General features: G+C 28.8%; 2 protein-coding genes across 4 annotated transcripts in view; one reads left to right on the plus strand and one right to left on the minus strand.

The window, feature by feature from the left end:
- On the plus strand, positions 1-6,753 carry LOC107452463 (uncharacterized). Its single transcript, XM_016068943.3, has 2 exons — positions 1-839; positions 4,476-6,753. Exons 1-2 carry the CDS (start codon positions 189-191, stop codon positions 5,562-5,564), a joined length of 1,740 nt encoding a protein of 579 aa, XP_015924429.1. The 5' UTR covers positions 1-188; the 3' UTR covers positions 5,565-6,753.
- Positions 6,754-15,045: 8,292 nt separating this feature from the next.
- Positions 15,046-18,875, minus strand: part of mnd (L-type amino acid transporter minidiscs) — a 62,850-nt gene continuing 59,020 nt past the window's right edge. For all 3 annotated transcript variants that reach the window (XM_016068958.3, XM_016068957.4, XM_016068956.4), the window contains exons 9-10: positions 16,547-16,724; positions 15,046-15,470 (exon numbers count right to left, since the gene is read on the minus strand). In XM_016068958.3, coding sequence (XP_015924444.1) covers positions 15,409-15,470; positions 16,547-16,724 — 240 coding nt within the window. In that variant the 3' untranslated portion in view covers positions 15,046-15,408. The remainder of the gene's footprint in view (positions 15,471-16,546; positions 16,725-18,875) is intronic.

The following is an 18,875-nucleotide window of genomic DNA, read 5'->3' on the forward strand; positions in this document are numbered from 1 at the left end:
AACCCGAAACGTCTTCTTTATTTGCGCGCAGATCAAATGGGAAGCTTTTCCGAATTTAATATCCGAAAACCAATGACGATAAAGCCGAACATCTAAACTGTTCTTAAACATTTTTAAAATTATTTTTATATTCTAATTGTGACATAAGTAAATTTTTTACTATCCTTTCTTTTTTTGTCTTGCTAGAAATGGATAAAACAATCTGTATTAACCGACTTTACGCATGGGTCTTGCATAATGATATGAAGGCTCACAATGTAAGCGAAAAAGACGTTGTCAAAGGTATTGAGAACATGAAAAAAGCTTATTTCCATAAAAATTCAAACTTATCATCGGATTATGTTGAAGCAGCCGATTTCAAATCTCCAGCTTATCGTTGTGCGTATTTACACAAATACGCTCCGATCCACACGATACTCGTTTCGGATGTCACAGAACGCGTTATTGATCTCCAATTCAATTACTTTTACGATGTGATTGTTAATTCTGGTCGTGTTAATGTTTGTAGTTTAGGTGGGGGACCTGGAAGTGATATTGTTGGAATCGTGCTATCATTACATAATGCCTTTGGTCCATTCCAAGTTTATACCAATGTGATTGACTGCATGCCTCATTGGAATAGTACTCTTAATTCTTTGATTCGGGAAACACAACAAGGCTCGTATGGTATCCTTAAAACATGTTTCAGTGGGCAGTACTTTAATTGGAATTATATTGGTGCTAATTTGTTGGATGAATTTTCTGAAAAAGTGATACAAGCAATCTCCTCTGCTGATATTCTCAACATGGTTAAATTCGTTTCAGCTGCTGTTTGTGCTGACACACCTTCAATGATAAAAGTATGAGAAGCTTTTTATTTCTTTATACGTGGAGTAGTATGCTATATTATTTAGCCAGCATAAATTTTTTTATGTTTTGTTTTTATTAATGAAAACCAGAAAGTTTGAGAGTTATAAAATCCATTTGGTGTCTTGATGGTTGTAGCTTTTGTATCAGATTACAGAACACAAATATTCTCATTTTATCTAATTTTTATTGTTTAAAAAAAAATAATTAAAAAAGTTGGTGAAGGTCTATGTTTTTTTGGTGGCTTACTTACAGTTGGCTAACTGAAAAGTACGGATAGTAAGATGCTCATTCTCTTGTTTTGGTGTATATAGTGAAAAACCTTTAACTTTAAAAAAGTGAATTATCAAGCGCAGTAAAAAATTTGTAAATTTTTTTCAAAATTAAAAATGGTAACAACCGTTGACAGCTTCTATGTGAATGTGACTTTTCAAGGTTTATTTCAATGAAAATGCTTTTATCAAAATATGAAGCACTTCTGTTCTAAAAATAACAAACTATAACTAAAAAAGATTGAAACATAAAATTATTTTATTCCTAAAAATGTAATGAACATTCTCTGAATTTGGTTTGACTATTCTGCTTAAACTGCACCAATCAGAATTGCTCAATGATATATTTTTTGAGTTATCCCACTAGGAATAAAAATAAAGGGCAGGATGAATCTTCAATCCTCAGAGAAAAGGGCACTTTGAGTTTTGAAAGGGCATTCACTTAACACTGTAAAATATTATGTAATAACTGAATTTGATTCTCTATAATTTTTAAATTACCCTCTTATATTTTATGTATATATTTCAAAAAGTAGTTCTCACACATTGTCGAAATAAGAGAAATTATTATAGTTTGTAAAAAGTAATAAAGGGCATGCTAAAAGACAGTCTCTGAGCATAATTTTTTTTACAGAAAAAGTGAGCTAAATTTTTTTTTATTGATAAACCTATTACTTTATTTATTCAAACCTAATTATTTTTATATAGTTTGAAATGAAAATTATGAAAAAATTAACATTAATGGTGCATTTTAGAATTTAAAATCGCTTAAAATGTTAATTAATCTTCTGAAAAGAGAAACTTATTAAACCAGTTGAGAATAATCCTAATGAAGTAAATTTTTGTGATAGTAATTAGAATTGAACCTATAAACACAGTTAATTTTATCAGTGTGTAATTATTATTTGAACAGTTATTTTTTCAAATGGAATATGAGTAAAAAGGCAGTGTAAGGAATGGCAACTTATTTTTCTAAAAAAGGCAGCTAGGTCAGCCCAACCTGTAAAAAATGCTTAGGGAGAGCATTCAAAATGCTTTCTAAACTAAAAAATGCTTTCTCTTTTTTCCCAATACCTACCTAATTTATTTTTCGATTGATTGAAACTTTCATTGACTAAGGAAATTTCATCATGTCACTAGTTTTTTATTTTATAAGATCATAAAATATAGGAAGTATGTGTTTAATTTTGTAAGTAATAACAATTTTAATTTTTACAAAGTAGATTTTTTTCAATATTCTTTTATGTTTTAAACAGTTGTTTATTCAATTGAATAAAAACTAATAAACATTTAAAATTTCTTCTTGTTAAAATAAGAACTGTTCTGATTTGCAATATTTTTCCCTGTGGCAGAATTTTTTCCGGCTTTCTGAATTTGTAACAAAATCCCCACTCACAGTCATATTTTATTAAAATATATTGGTGTGCTTTAAAAAATGATATGGAAAGAACATAAATTCTAAAGTGAAGTATCTTTTAAAATTTCCTGATTTAGGAATATATGTTTATATATATATTTATATTTATTTTTTCTTTTTATCCTTTTTGTTTTTATTGTGCTTTATATATATATTTCTTAAATGAGAATAGAAAAATCTTGAGTGCCAGAAAGGCAACTTTTGAATATAATTCTGCAGAAAAGAAAAATCTTTCCAAAATTTTTGCAGAAAAGAAAACCAAAATATTTTACTTCTCAGAAGAAAGATCTTTCTGCAAGAACTCAGTAATATTCTGTGACCATGTCCTTAAAACATGTCGCTGTGATTCTGCCACGGAGAAATTTGTGTGCATATTATTTTAGTATTTCAAAGTAATATTATCAAAAAGCTAAAAAATTTTAAGATTCAACATAAATACAGGTTATCCGCGCACCTGGAAAGTCATGAAAAATCATGGTAAGTCATGAATTTCAGTATTGGACAAAATTTGTCATGAAATGTCATGATTTTAATTCTTTAAAAAAAAAAAAAAAAAAAAATCATGGAAACTCATGGATTTAAGTCGACAAAAAATCTAATTTTCAAAATTGATTTCCCCCCCCCCAATTGTTCGAATGTCTGAATGTGTAACAAAATCCCCACTCACAGTCATGTTTTATTAGAATATAGAATGTTTTTATCATGTTCTTTAAAAATTATGGTGTTCTTTTTAAAAATGAAAGAAAAGGTATTTCGAGAATGAATTGTCTTTTAAACTTCTGTGATTTCAGAATTTTTACTTTTTTTATTTTATCAATTTAAAATTTTAGCTTAAGTAAGCCAGTAATTGACGAAATTTTTTTATTCCGAAATGAGAACAGAAAAATCAGGAGTATTTCTTTCCTTTCCCATGAACAAGAAAAGTATCTTTAGAATGTAATTCTGCAGAAAAAAAGAAAAAAAAAGTAATTGTTTTTGTATTTTTTTCAGCTATTTTATTGCTTTAACTCTTTCTTTATTCTGTTTTTTAAATTTAAAATCTATAAATATGAAGATGCAGAGTATAACAGTTTTGGTTATACCTATCATTTCAGTGAATGTTACCAGGGATCTGTTTAGAAGAAATTTGGGCCGTTAACGGACCCTTCACAAAATATCTTTTCATAAGAAAGAACCCTTCACAAAATATTTTAACTTAAAAACGAACCCTTCGCAAAATGATTTTTCTTTTAATCGGACCCTTCACAAATTTGTTTATCTTCATTATTGTTTTGTTAATTGAATAAACCCTTCCCAGGATAGAAAACAAGAAAGATGGATGTAAACAAATTAAGTTTTCTCTTTGGCAGAGGATTCTTTCATTATTCGTCTGAAATGAATATTCTGCTTTCAGCAGTATAGGCTAAATACCAAATATTTGTATGTTGCATCTCTAATTTTGAAGCTGCAATAGCTGTTTATTCTTGAAAATTTAATTTTTTTTTATTGTAATTTTACAATGCTGAGCATAATCTTGTATTTATTTACAATTTAAAAACTCCTTAAAAAAAGTTTTTTGAAATAATCCCTATTTGACAAATTCATAAAAGCAGGACCCTGGTTGAAAGAATGTGAGTAATTTTTCCACAATTTCACGAAAACCGGACCTTTCACAAAATGTCTGGATGGACCCCTGGTTACTATAATGCTTTTTTAAATTTATTGTTGTGTTTTTGTCTTAGAAAATAGTAACTTCGTTAAGTCATGGAAAATTCTTGGAATTAGTCATGAAAAGTCCGGAATTTGAAGATCTAAAATGTATCAGATACCCTGTAAATAATGAGAATAGTTTTTTTAAAAATTTTTTAATGAATTGAGCACCTATATTTTTTCAGTTTTTTTTTATAGCCATGTTATTTATCTCTATACTTATCTTGTGTTTCCTAATGGTTTATTTTCAGAGGATATTCAGTTCAATGAAACCTGGTGCCATGGTGTTTTTCCTTGATAATTCTGTTGGCGATGTTAAATATTTATTGACAAAAATAGCTGAGGAGTGCGAGCTGGAGCCTTTGTATGGTCCAATAGGCCATGAACGATATATAAACAAGTTAGTTCAGACAAATAGATTTGGATATTCCAGTTGTTATAAAACTAATATAGCAATTCAAGTGTGGATAAAACCACACAGACCTGTACAAGATTGGTATGGTAGCCCAATTCAGGCCTGGACACCATTTGAAAGAACCAAACAAGGTTCCTGGCAAAATCAAGAGTCTTTTTTGAACCAAAGTGATAGTACTCCATTGAATAATAAAATAAGAAGTGCAATAGGGAATCCTGTCCAGACTTCAGAAGTTCCTTTCCGTGATATATCAAAATCGCTGAAATTCGATGATACAGACTTTAATGCTTCTGATTATGAGCCAGAAAATTCATTCTGTTCCGATGAAATCCATTCCAATGTTTTCCCAAATGCCAGTCCAGTTCATTCAGGAAACTTCAGAGAAAGGCTGATATCGACTCCCAATTTTGCAAACTCTCATCTGTCAACGCCTACATATGCAAATAACCCTCCATTAAGTCACAACTTTGACAATTCTTATAAGAGTCCCATTCCTTTCAGAAATCAAAAATTTAACAACTCTCAGACGAGTCCCATTCCTTTTAGGAATCGTAATTGTCCTAATTTTGAAGTAAAATGTAATTTTCAGAATTCTCATCGTGCAAATCGGGTTGTGGAACCAGTTTATTCTTCTTCAGGTTTGGATTCAGGATGTTGGAGTGCATCTCCTTCATTTAATGAAACAGATCATTTCAATAACTTTAGTGATGTAGACTATAGAGGAAACATGTTGCCTGTTAATGAACACATGCAAAACAATTATTCCAGAACAAACAATGCTGGACACCCTGGTTCATCATTTTGGAATTGGTATGAAAACAGGGAGAACATTTATCCATCTTCTATTGAAAACTTTCAACCTAAGGCACGTACACATTATAATTATAATAATCAAAGGAGATATGACCCATATAAGAGGAGATAGATTTTTAGGTTTTAGGACTTCATCATCATTCGTGTTTTCATCATTTGATCCCACATTCTTAATTATTAACTTATTGAGAAAATCAAATTTTTACATTCAATTTTCAATTCCAAATTTTATCAGATTTAAGATCATACATGGCATTTCATTTGTGACTATTCAAAAATTTTAGTCAAGAATTTTAATTCAGCAAAAAATTGTTAATGTAACTTTTGAAAATTGCTATTGAAAAAGGCGAGACAAGTTGAAATGTGATTGTTAGCCAAAGTTGTATAACACAACAAACTAGTTATTATGTTTTTCATTCTGTCCCTCACTGATTCCACAGAATTTGATACCGTTTTTATTTTCCCCTCATTCATATATTAATTAACGAATTCTAATACATGTACTTTTCGTCCCGCAGTGGACTGATCGTTAAGACACGGTTCTCATTGGATCACCGAAGTCAAGCATCACTGGCTGCGGTCAGTGTGCGGGTGGGTGACCCACTTGGATCAGTCTGCGTAGGGACCGAGGGTGTGCGGTATTGGTCCTCGTTAAACTGTGCTACCGTAAAGTGCTCGACTTCGCGCGCAGGTCGTCGGGCTACCGAAGCGGGGGTGCCATACCCTCCGCAGAGGATCAAAATTGTGATGGCATGTCTTCGGATCATCCTCCGGGATGTTTCCCAGACCGTCGCCAATAGCCCATTGTGCAGCTCTAGTGCGACGTAAATTAACAACAACTACATGTACTTTTCTAAATTCATTTTTTAAGGGATTCTAAAAGTATATATTATTACAAAACATCCTGTATTTTCATTAGTTTATACTGATAAAGAAATTAATTTTTATCCTATAGTTTTGAATACAAATACTTTTGGTATGCATTGCATTTCTCTTGTTACAAAAGATTAACATTAAGATATCAAAAGGTTATGACTGCAAGCAATGTCTTTATTTAAATATTCTCATCTGAATAATAATAATTTACTCGCAATGCTTTGTTTTGTGTTTAAGGGTTTTCCTAAAGAAAACATTGAATATTTGTGAAGATAAATTATTATATTCATTTTAATCTTTTTATAGCTTAGAGATTATGGAATCGAATTTTATGTTCAGTAGTTTGAGAATTTTTTGCTATGTATGCTTTAAAAAAACAAGTTCTGTCATTAAAAATCTGATGTATTTTATCAGATCCAGAAAAATTATAATTGTATTCAACGAGATCTGAATTTTTGCCAGTTGCAAAACATTTTATTCATTGTATTTTTATAGTTTTTTAATGGGGTAAATCATGCATTTTATTACTGCACTATTATAAAAGCTATGCCTTTGTGATAAAGAATTAATGCTTAACCAAAATGTTTTAAGAGATCTCTTTACCTGAATCGAAGAGTCCGAAAACCAGTTATCTCCAATTTTTTTTCAGAATTGAGATTTTTAAATTTTTGAGTTTAGCTGACATAGATAGGATATAAAAAAATTTATGCCCACCTACTTGGTATAGTATGTTATGCATAGTAAAAAAATCTCTCTCTCTCTCTCTCTCTCTCTCTCTCTCTCTCTATATATATATATATATATATATATATATATATATATATATATATATATATATATATATATATATATATATATATATATATATATATATATATATATATATATATATATATATATATATATATATATATATATATATATATATATATATATATATATATATATATAACAAGCTGATACTTAACTATTCAGTTTTTTGTCTCTCATGTAAAATTAGTTTTGTTGGAGATAACAGGTTTTTGAACTCATTGATTCAATTAGAACAAATATGATTTAAAGTTTTATTAGCTAGCAAATCCCCCCTCCCTTTTTTTAAATTTTTTTTTATGAATTTAAAAAACATTGGGAACATTTTAGTATCAAGCATAATTCACAGTTATTTTCTAACTAAAGTTTTTTAAACATCTATGCAATTGGATGATCCTTTTCCTGTTCTCCATACTTTTCATTTTTTAAACTAAAAAATGATTTGATCATTAAATATTAAGTTTTTTAGTAAATGTATACAAATACCTTCATTTGCATTTTATCTAAGTACCTTTAATTGAAAACTAAGCTAAAATAAAGGAAAACTGATTTTCTAAATAAATTTTCAATTCAGTATTGTAAGTTTCAAGGTGTTTCATTTTAAAATCTGTTTTTTTTTTTTTTTTTTGTACTACAGTCGAACTTGTTTATAACGAGCACGGATTTAACGAGAACTCGGATTTACCGAGGGAAACGAGAATATTTTGTTGGATCAATGTTAAGTCTATGGAACAGAAGTCGCTTTTAACAAGCAAGACCCGGTTTTAGCGAGCAATATTTTTCTGTCTTGCAATCTTTTTTATCATCGTTCTAGTCTTTCTGTCTTATCTTTTTCTTCAAAATGGTAAGAAATGAGCAAGAAATCCAAAAAAAAAAACCGCGAACTGAAACTTAATTGCTCTTATTGCTCTAATCTAAAGCTTTATCGGTTGACGAAAAAGTAAAAATTTTACCGAGTTGGATGCATAGGTTGGATGACGGTACTAAAAATGTCGAAATCTGCAAAAGGTATGGATTATCTTCATCTACTGTTTCCACACTGCTTAGAAACAAAGGCAAGTTAATGGATGCATACAACCAAAATAAAACAGACTGTAAACGACTGAAGAAGTGTTCGAAAGAGGATTTGGACGAAGCGTTATTGAAATTGATGAAGGTGCAACGTAGTGCTGATTTACCTGTGAGTGGATCTATTCTGAAAGTGCAAGCAGAAAAATTTGCTGAACAATTTGGATATTCTGAGTTTATCCATTAAATTAAGAAAAGTACTTTATTAAATTAATTAATGCATTTGAAGTAAGTAAGTATTAATCAAATTTTAAGTAAACTTAATCATTTGACCTCCCTCTTCTGGTTGCACGCCTGCCTTAAGGACCCATTTATTACGAGCACTCGGATTTAACGAGTACATGTTACGGTCCCTTTGTGCTCGTTATAAACGAGTTCGACTGTATTACTTTTTTATACTTACTTAGTATTAGTTTTTATATTTACTTAATATTAGTTATTTTTTATACTTATTTTTCTTACTTTCAGTTTTTTTCCTTTAATAAAACCAGTTTTTTAGGATATTTTAAAAGTATTTAATTGCATTCATTGGGATTTTAATCTGCCTAAAATTTTAAGATCATGGACGCGGTTCCAGTATGTGTAAAATGACAAATTAATTTATTATATGTACTAATATTTTCTCTATGTATAAAATATATTATATTCTATATCTATTATAGAATATATATATATTTACTCTTTGTTTCATAAAGGAGATTTTAATGTTTTGATAGTATGCAATTTATTCTAGATATTCATTCTTTAATTTTTTATAATTTAAACATGTTTAATTCAATTTAAAATTTTGTGTTACTGAGTTCAAAAACTATACCAATCAAACATGATATGTTTGAATGTAAAAAAAGGATGTTTTTGAGTATTTTCTCACTAAATTTTTAATGTTCATGATTTGTCACATGCATTTTTGTAAATTGAATATTCACTTGTCTTTTTTTTTTTTTTTTTTTTGTTGGTATATTTTGTTATTTGTTAATTCATAATGTGCATCATTCTTATTTGCGATTGTAATATTTGTTATGTGTCGTTACCTATATGTCAGTTTCTTTGTAATGTTTTAAGTCTTTTTATTAGAAGTTTTCTCATCATACATATAAACATTAAGAGAAGAAAAAAATTGATTTAATATGTAGAAGAAAATTACAGTTTCAAAGTCAGTATGCTTGCTTTTTATCAAAACTGAATTATCCAAATAAATAAAATGTATTTGAAATTGGGCCTTAGTGTTCCTATAAATTTGTAAATTCAATTTAGAGTTTAAGTTTAATTCAATTGTGTATAGCTTTAATTTTTTTTCAAGAATTACATCGGAAGATTTTTCTGCCTTGAATAGCAAAAATGTGAAAGAGAAACTAACTCTGTTATTCTAGAGTGGGTTATGTTTTTGTTGTATAAATTAAATAACATAATTTTAAAACTTTGTTTCTCCCTCTTCAGTCTCATTATTCACCATAATTTTTTTTCTTATGGATGGTTGACTGAATGTCAACAATAAAAAGCTTCCTAAAACTTCCGGTGTATCCTTCTGCTTATGTATTCTTTTGAGACGATGTCAGGCTTAATATTCTAGGAAGTTTTAATCACAGAGAGTTATAAAGTTTTTAATTGTCATTGCATAGATTCATTATTGGAGTAAAGTTTTTTCAACCCTGCATGGAGATTAGGAAAACAAACGTGATTATTCTAGATTTTTTTAAAATTTTTTATTTTGGATTATGTTATGTCTGAGTAAATTGAATAATTGTGTGTGTAACAAGCTTCGTTCCTCCCACTTTTAATCTTTACATTAATATTTTATTATGCTTGCATTTGTATATAAATTTTTGAATTACGTTTTACTTACCTTTTATAAATAATTTTTATCATAATTACAAAATAATCTAGTGTTATTGTTGTGTCAGAATTACTTCTAAACTTTCAGAATATTGGGCTAGTCAGAAGTAATTAAAAAAATTGTGATTTTTAATTGTCATTGTGTAGGCTTATTGTTAGAATAATACGGTTATAAGAATTCTAATTTTTTTTTTAATTCATATAATTTTCTTTTATCACTACAAATAAAGGAAACTTTGCCAATTATTGTATTTTTTTTTTGTATCATAATTTTGGTTATTTTAATTTTTCATGATACTCTTTTGATTCTAAGCATACATTTTTTAAATATTTGTAATTTAAGTTGATTTAATTTTATTCTGAATCAGTTTTTAAGTTTTGTCATTTGAATTATGTCAATCAAACTTGTTGCAAACAAGGCATGCTTGATTATACTATCAGACACATTGCTGCTTTTGTACATTTAGTATGTTCATGACTTATCATGATTTGTATATTCACTTGTGTTTTGTGGAAATTTAATAATTCATGATGTCAAATGTTTGTGATTGTGTAATTTATCGATTAATTATTTATTTTCCACCTATATTATCCATATGTCATATTTATTCATAATTTGAGTCTTAATGAGCAGTTCTCTTATCATACAGTTTAAGTTATGATAAAAAAATTTTAACGTGATAAGTAGAAGAAAACTAATTACAGTTTTAAAATCAGTATATTTATTGTCAAAACCAGCTGATTTAGCCAAGATCTAAATTAACAAAAATTATGTTCAGTTTTGAGTATCATGTATAAAATTGTATTTCAGTGGATGGTGTTTTCTACACTAGGTAGCGCTGAAAGCTGTATACTGCTTATACCTCCGGGTTACTGTTCCCGGTGTATTTCAAAGCCATTTGGCTCACAGCATGTCAATAATATGTGCCAACTTTCAAATTTAAACCTGAATTATAATGTATAAATTAATCTTGCTCCTCGAACAATATGCTAACACTAACATAAGATGGTGCACAGCTTGCAACACGAACAAACAGTAATAAACAAATGGAAAGAGGCTAAATCAAGACTGCCAAAAAGCAAGTTATTCAAAATCTAGCAACCATGTCACCTTTTTTAACAATATATCTCTAAATAACTAAAACAAATTTTCACTTAAAACTCACCAGAATTAGATAATAACATTAATATAGAAATACGGCAGATTTGAGCTCAGAAATTATCTAATTTATTTCTTTTATTGAAAACAAAATTATCCGTTTGAAAATATCGCCTTGCAAAATAACATGTAGTAAGCTGCTGCAAACTTTCTAACCGGAACTAGAGCAGGCATACAGCTCGAGATTGTTATTGTTTACATATCTACTGAAAACACCATCCATAAAGTACAGATTTAGCATTTATTTTTTAATCATGAACTGCATTTGAAGACTTTTCATTTTTGATTAGAAAATCATAAAATGGAGGGTTGAATAAATTTGAATGGTCTTTAGTCTCTGTTTCTAAAGTAAATCATGTAATGTCTTTGTTGTAAATTGAATAATAGTATGTTAAACTTTGTTTTTTGTACCTTTTATATATTTTTTATTGTTATTACCAAAGGAAATTGTGTTTTTGTTTCATTCAGATGTCAGTGTTGAAATTATTACTAAGCTTATAGTCAGTTGGACTAGTCACTGAAAATTATAAAACTGTGATTTTTAATTGTCATTGTATAGATTCAGTGTCTGAATTCAGTTTTCTGAGTTCTATTCAGCCTTGGAGTTTTAGTGAGATTTTTTTCCAACACTGATTTGCAAAAATGTATAATAGAATACAAAGCAAACAGACTTAGTTATCCTAGCTGTCTGTCTCCCTTTCTTGGTCTTGTTAAGTCTTTGTATAAATTGGAAAACAGTATGTTAAACTTTGTTTACCCCACCTCAAAACTTGTATTTTTACCTTACCCTGCATGTATTTTTGTATTTTATACAATTTAAAAATGTTTTTATCGCTATTAAACAAATTTTCATTTTTTGTTTAACCAAGATAACTTTATGTTGAAATTACAACTAGTCGGAAAAACTTGTGATTTATAATTGTGTAGACTAGCTGTTGGTCTACTGTTCTATGAGTCCTATTTAGTGTTTTTAGCCATATATTTGCAATCATTTCATTTTATCATTGTTAATAAAATGTTTTTGATATACATACTATTTTTAATAAATTTTTGTTTTTCTGTAAAAAGGTTTTTGCCTACATTTTTTATTTATTTAATCATTTTTTATACATATTCATGGAGAAGAAAGGTTACTTCAAGCAATTTAAAATAAATATCTTTAATTTTATGAACAGGATTTTTCAAATGATAGTTAAAAATTTCTTAAAAAATTAACCAGATCGGCTTCCAAAGCAGGGGAGCCACCCCACCCCCTCTTCAGAGGATCAAAATTGCGATAGCATGTCTTTGTATCATCCTCGGGGATGTTTCCTAGACCGTTCTCAACAGCATATTGTGCAGCTCTAGTGCGACGTAAATGAAGTACCTAACTACCAATAGTAATTTTAAAAATAATAGTTTTCATTTCACTTGTTTATTTGCTGGTTTTATTTATTAAATTGTCCCGAACTCATGCTTGTAGTGGTTTGTGTGGGTGCTAGACAAACATCCTCAAACTTAGCTTAGACAAACTATACAGCACATAATTTAGCATTGGGACGAGTTTTCTATCCTAATCTTTTATCACGACAGAGATGAAAATAATTTTAATACTCGTGCTACCTACTAAGCTGAAATGTCCAGAACTCCTGCTTATAGTAGTTTGTGTGGGTGCTAAACAGATTTTAAATTATTGCTATAATTCAATACTTAACTTTAACAATGTTGCAACGTCTCATGAAAATAGTCAAAATTGAAATCAAAGTACTTCTGGGTGGGCTAAATAGCTGGATGGGTTGAAAAATTAAAATATTCAAATACAGTTCGTCTTGGTTACCATTACAGTATATATGTTGTAGACAATTCTCAAACTTTACCAAGCTGATCACCAAGGGAGCCAGCCTAGATCATACTATATATATTTCCAACCACACATATTAGCTGAAATACCTGTCTTTTGTAAGGGATGCTACTAAATTCTGCACAAAATTGGAAAAGGCATTCGCCAACACAATTAATAAAACTAAAATAATTCCAATTATTTTTTATAATTTGTCCTTCCCAGTGACTTTACTTTTATTAGATTAAGCGAAACAAGTTTATATTAGTTGATCTCATCAAATTAAACATTAATTGTATTCAGTACAATTTAAGATGATGCTGTTGCTCGAGGCTGACTCATGATAGTCGAAATATACCACATTTAAGCGATTTTCTCTGGTTCTGACCCTTTAGAGGGGCAGAAAAAGCATCTCAGTACCTATGTTAAAATTTCACAGTACTGATGCAGTTTTTTTATAATAGGTACCAAATACACAAAAATATAATACATAGTACCTTTATTAGTATATTTGGTACCAATTTAAACTGCAATAATTACACTAGTGCCTATTACCAATATTAATTTTAAGATTTTTGAAATTTCTTTATTTACATTTAATATTTTGTTAAAAGAAGAATCTAATACCAATATCGATTTAATATTTACAGTAAAAATTTTTTAACGCTTCATAATTTTTAACTAAATAATTTAGGAATTTTACGTTTTTCTGAAAATTTTCTAAATTCTTATACAGCCGGACCTCTATTTAAGGAAGTCGTTAAATCCCGATAATAAGTTCGTTATATGGAAAATTCGTTAAATAGAAAATCACCTCTTGAAACACTTAAAAAAACACGAAACAGGTTTTAAACTCATAAACACTAGATATAATTAAAATAGCAATTGATACACCTTTACCACTAGTATCTACTATTTATTTTATAAATCTTAACCATAAAAGAATAGAGCCAAACATTATCCAGTGTTACACAATCCTGCTACATACATTTTAAAGTAAATAAAAAAAAAGCTAAATTTATCTATAAATTATTGCTGCATTTATTATAAAAGTAATTTCAAACATATATTACCACATGCGTTCTTAAGTTTAATTGCTACTGATAAAATCCGTTGATTTTGTTTTTCGTTTGAAATGCAAACAAAAAGAAAGGGATTTTATACCGCTTTCTCTAAAAGTTAAGTGACTTTGAAAATCAATTCAAGGTCATTTCCTTCATAAAATGAGTTAACAAGTTTGAAATGTTTTGAAATATTTTGAAAAATAGGGAATGTGGATCTTGAAGAAAAGTTCGTTAAATAGAAAATTCCCTTCGCTATATGGAAGTTGATTTACAAAGAAATTTCCAAAATGTTCTTAGTTCCTCGAAAAAAATCGCAAAATGGAGAAATTCGCCAAAATGGAAGTTCGTTAAATAGAAGTCCGACTGTAATTACATTTATTGCATTGTGATGTAATAATCGTAAACATATACTTTGTCAACTAGTTATTTTATTTAAGATTATTAAAACTATCATTAAAATTTAAAATTATTTTAGCAACACTTCATCAATTTTGATATCATCTTTCGCCAGACTAACCGCCTGGCGGGGGGGAGACTATTGTTAATCAATACACTATAAATACCATTTAGAGATTTATATTTCAAAAATATAAAATGTTAAAAGCTCTTTTCTTCAAATCCTTGTATAAAAACTAATTTTTGAAGAAAAAAAATTACATTTGAAGGAATATGTAATAACATCAAATTCCGGATAAAATGCCTAAATCGAGTTAGACCTTAAATTCATAGAATTATCAGAGCGGTTTCTTTTTTTACAGAGCGGTTTCATTGTTTTCTTTCAGATAATTTTTATTGAAAATATCTGATTCATCTCTATATGTTAAGTAAAACAAGTAACACCTCTTAAGTAAAACAAGATTTTTAAAATATAGAGAAATATAGAAATATAGTCAATGATATTTTCGTAAGTTTCATGTAATTTATCTATTTATTGCTTTTTTTATGAATAATAAATAAATATGACTAAAGTAAACATCATTTATTAAAATACAGTGCTTAATACAACCATTGTAAAATCAACATGGTATCAAAAAATGACAAAAATAAATTTGTATAACAAATCTTTAGATTTTATATTAAATATTTTTTTCATTTATTTTTGTAGGCATTTCCCACAAATTGTTCAATTTTCAGTTCCATTCAACATAATTTTCTTAAGGAACTAAGATTTACTTGTAAATTCTTTTCGATTCAGCTGTCAGTATTACAGCTGCCACTTTTCATTTCCTGAACACAGCGTTTCAATGCTTTCTTATTCTCTTTATCACTTATTCTGTAAATTGTTCCAAATGTTCTTATGACATGGAGTCATTGTATTCGAACGTTTTTAGTCATATTTTTCTTCAGGAACACTTAATAACACTTTCTGTACGAGTGCAGTTATTTTCCCTATAAAAGAAATAAATAAAAAAATTTAGAATGAAAACTACGAATTGCTTATTTTTAAAGACGTTTTTAAAAGGTTACATACTTATCTCAGAATTTTAAATCGAGGAAACAGAAATAGCATTTGAAAAATTAAGTATATTTTGGTATTTTTTTCTCTCCGAGACTATGGTATAAATAAATCAAATAAATGGATTAAATCTTTTATTATACAACTGGGGGACAGTAACCTCCGTGGTATACAAAAACGACAGCTGTATAGCTTCAATACAGCTGTCGAAATTAAAATTTTCAAGCTTTTAAAAATATGTATTTTTTTGGTTATATATGCTAATAAATAAACACGTGTTTTTTTAGTACATCAACAAAGAGCAGCGATGGCTTATTAGATAAAACGTTCGCCTTCCAATGAGTTGAACCAGATTCGAAACTCAGCCGTGACTGGTTTATACGAATTTTTCTCCGACCACAGTGCTGACGTAAAATATCCTCAATGACTGACGGATTATAAGTTAGAATCGTCTAGCCGTCGGGCTAACCATGGGAGGTTTCCGTGTTTTTCCCTGTAGGGGTAAGTTCCACCGAGAAGTCTTCCACGAAGGCTAGTTTGTCCCAATGCTTGATTCAAAAGCTCCATTGTCTTCTGGGTTGGGTTTAAAATTACAAGTTGAACATGAACGAGTAGAACATTGATTGTCGTACACTCAGAATCGGGTCGGCTGTTCAACGTCAGTTGTTAAAAAAATAAGATTATATTTTAATTAAAAAAAATCAAAATAAAATGAACAAAAAAAACTCATTGTAAGAAAAACCCTTAAAAGGAAATTATTCGTAAGTAATTACCTAATTCCTTAAATATAACATAATCACATGACATAATTGACATATACACACTTAATTACCATAATCACATGAACATTTTTTGAAACCATTCGAAAAACAAATGAAAAGTCTCGATCTACTAAAATTAAAAAATTCTATTTTTTTAAAACAAAAGCTTAAGTTATTTCTCTTAACTATAATGTATTATATAAAGAAAGAACGAAATTAATTTCCATACATAAATTGTATAACATTACCTATAGCATTCTGGTAGAGTACAGGTTTTTTTCTCCAAGATATAGTAATCAGGTACACTGGAATACCAGTTAGTGTAATGGCAATGCCCATACCAGTTTCCCATGGACTCACATAGAATGGAAATGTGACTAAAAAGGCACATACTATTAGGAATGTTATTGGCAATAGAATGTTAACCTGAAAAAAAAAAGAAATATAAGATTTAGATATTTTTTCTTTTGTTAACAGAATAAGTTATTAGTGAATAAATAATAATTTTTTGTAAACATTTATTTGATATTGGTCATTAGGGTTTATGCGTTTTAGATTTTTTTTTCACTTTATAAAAATTTGAATTTAAGTAACTCCACAGGATGTAATAAAAATATATTTTGATACAGTATTTGTTTATTTTATCAGAACTTTCCCAACAAATTTTTTCGATGCTATGTTATGTAGTTATACTGTGTATTTCAGTGCTATGTTATGCAGATATGCTATGTATTTTAATGTTACGTTTTGTAGTTATGCCATGTTTATCTAGTTATAATATGTTTATTTAAATTTATTAATATAGGGCATGCTGGAAGTTATACAAGTTCAAAAAGTTCGTTAAATTAAGTTTAACCGAGCAACAGGAATTTAAATGTATATTTTTTTTTATCGAAACGAAACTATACAATGCGCAAAATAAGAAACAGAATATCCTGACTAACTTTCGATCTAATGATCGGATTTTACCGCATCGGGCCTCAATCTTAATAATTCGAGAACCTGATCTGCGATAAAATATCAGGGCTAAAGAGAATAGAAGGGCTGGTTCACTCCTTTGAAGTATCTCTCGCCGCGCCGATCCTCCGACGTCACTCTAGTGACGTCACTTTGGCGCAAAGCTCGCACTTTTACTTCAAGAACGGAGCGTTTGGCCTTACTAGCTCTAACTAATATTGGATCATTTCTTTTTGCGAGATATTCTAAGACATTTGTTATTTTCTATAATGACTTTCCTCAGTTTTTGCAGTGAATTTACAGGAATTTAAAACTATTATCGAAATGCCAGTTTGCGCGATTGTAACTTGCAAAAATTCTGATACAAAAACAAAAGGAAAAAGTATAATTTTTCGCGTGTTCCCTAAAGTAAATGAACAACTATGTAAAGAATGGATTCCGAAATGACACAGTTAATATAAAACAGCAACACGTTTATTCTGTCGTAAAGAACTTTTATAAAAATTCATTATCTAAATAGAAACCGCCTCGTTACTTCATAAAGAAAGGCAATTGAAAAGAATTAAAAAATTGATAAAGTCAAAGAAAATTAAAATGTAAATATAAAGTATAAATGAAATATATAGTATATACTTTTTAAAAATTATATTCTCTTCAATTTAAATATCTATAAATTATATCATCGTTAATTTAAATGTCTATAAACAATTGTAAAATTTCTAATGTCATTATGAACCTAAATTATTATTTTGTTTCAGTAATTAGCGTTTAAGGTCGATGTTTCCTAATGATTAAGTAAGAACAAATGGCCATTAACGACATATTTTAAAATCAGGGATTCTAAATTTAACTTAACTTATCGTTATAAAAGAATATGTAGATAAAAAAAGTGTCGATATATGCCTTCATTTTTCTTAATAGTTAAAGTTAAAACTGAACTTTTTAAAATAAAGTATTTATCGTGTCATTTTCACCAACTAGCAAAACATTTTTATAAGTTCAAAATGGTATTTTTTTTAATATAATAACCAAGAAAGTTTTTTTTGAACTATGTTTATGAACGGAAATAATGTGTTAATTACGTAAAGTTTGAAGGCTAATAACCAGAAAAAGTCTAACTTATTTTTACAAAGAGAAAGATGCAAAGTTATCATATCTTTGCTTGCGATCTCCGAAATCTGTGGACACAGTGACGTCATGAGGAGGGAAATCGTAGCTTCAGCTCTAAGAGCGGAGTGAACTAGCCCTTCTATTCTCTTTAGCCCTGTAAAATATGCCTCGCCTAATCCTGAATATGCGAATTAATTAATGCAGACGATATTTCAAATTACGAAATCGGACACAAAAAATACTTTCCTCGAATAAGCAAACCTTTCTTTCGACGAATTCGAATTCTTGACTTTTAAAATATTGGTTGGAAAACCTCAATTTGAAAGATATGGTCCCAATAGTTTAGTTAGGAGAGCGGTTGCTTATTTGGCCAAGTCTCGAGAACTTTATAAACGAACCGAAGAATGTTTGCGCACAATTATAAAATTCGCAAAAAATGAGCTATATATTTCTGTTGTGTGGCAACATAAACTCTGGTATTTCTCTATTTATTGGTAACACTATATTATT

The sequence above is a fragment of the Parasteatoda tepidariorum genome, chromosome 4 (assembly GCF_982258835.1).
Source record: "Parasteatoda tepidariorum strain Cologne lab strain chromosome 4, Ptep-v5.0, whole genome shotgun sequence".
Lineage (NCBI taxonomy): Eukaryota > Metazoa > Arthropoda > Arachnida > Araneae > Theridiidae > Parasteatoda > Parasteatoda tepidariorum.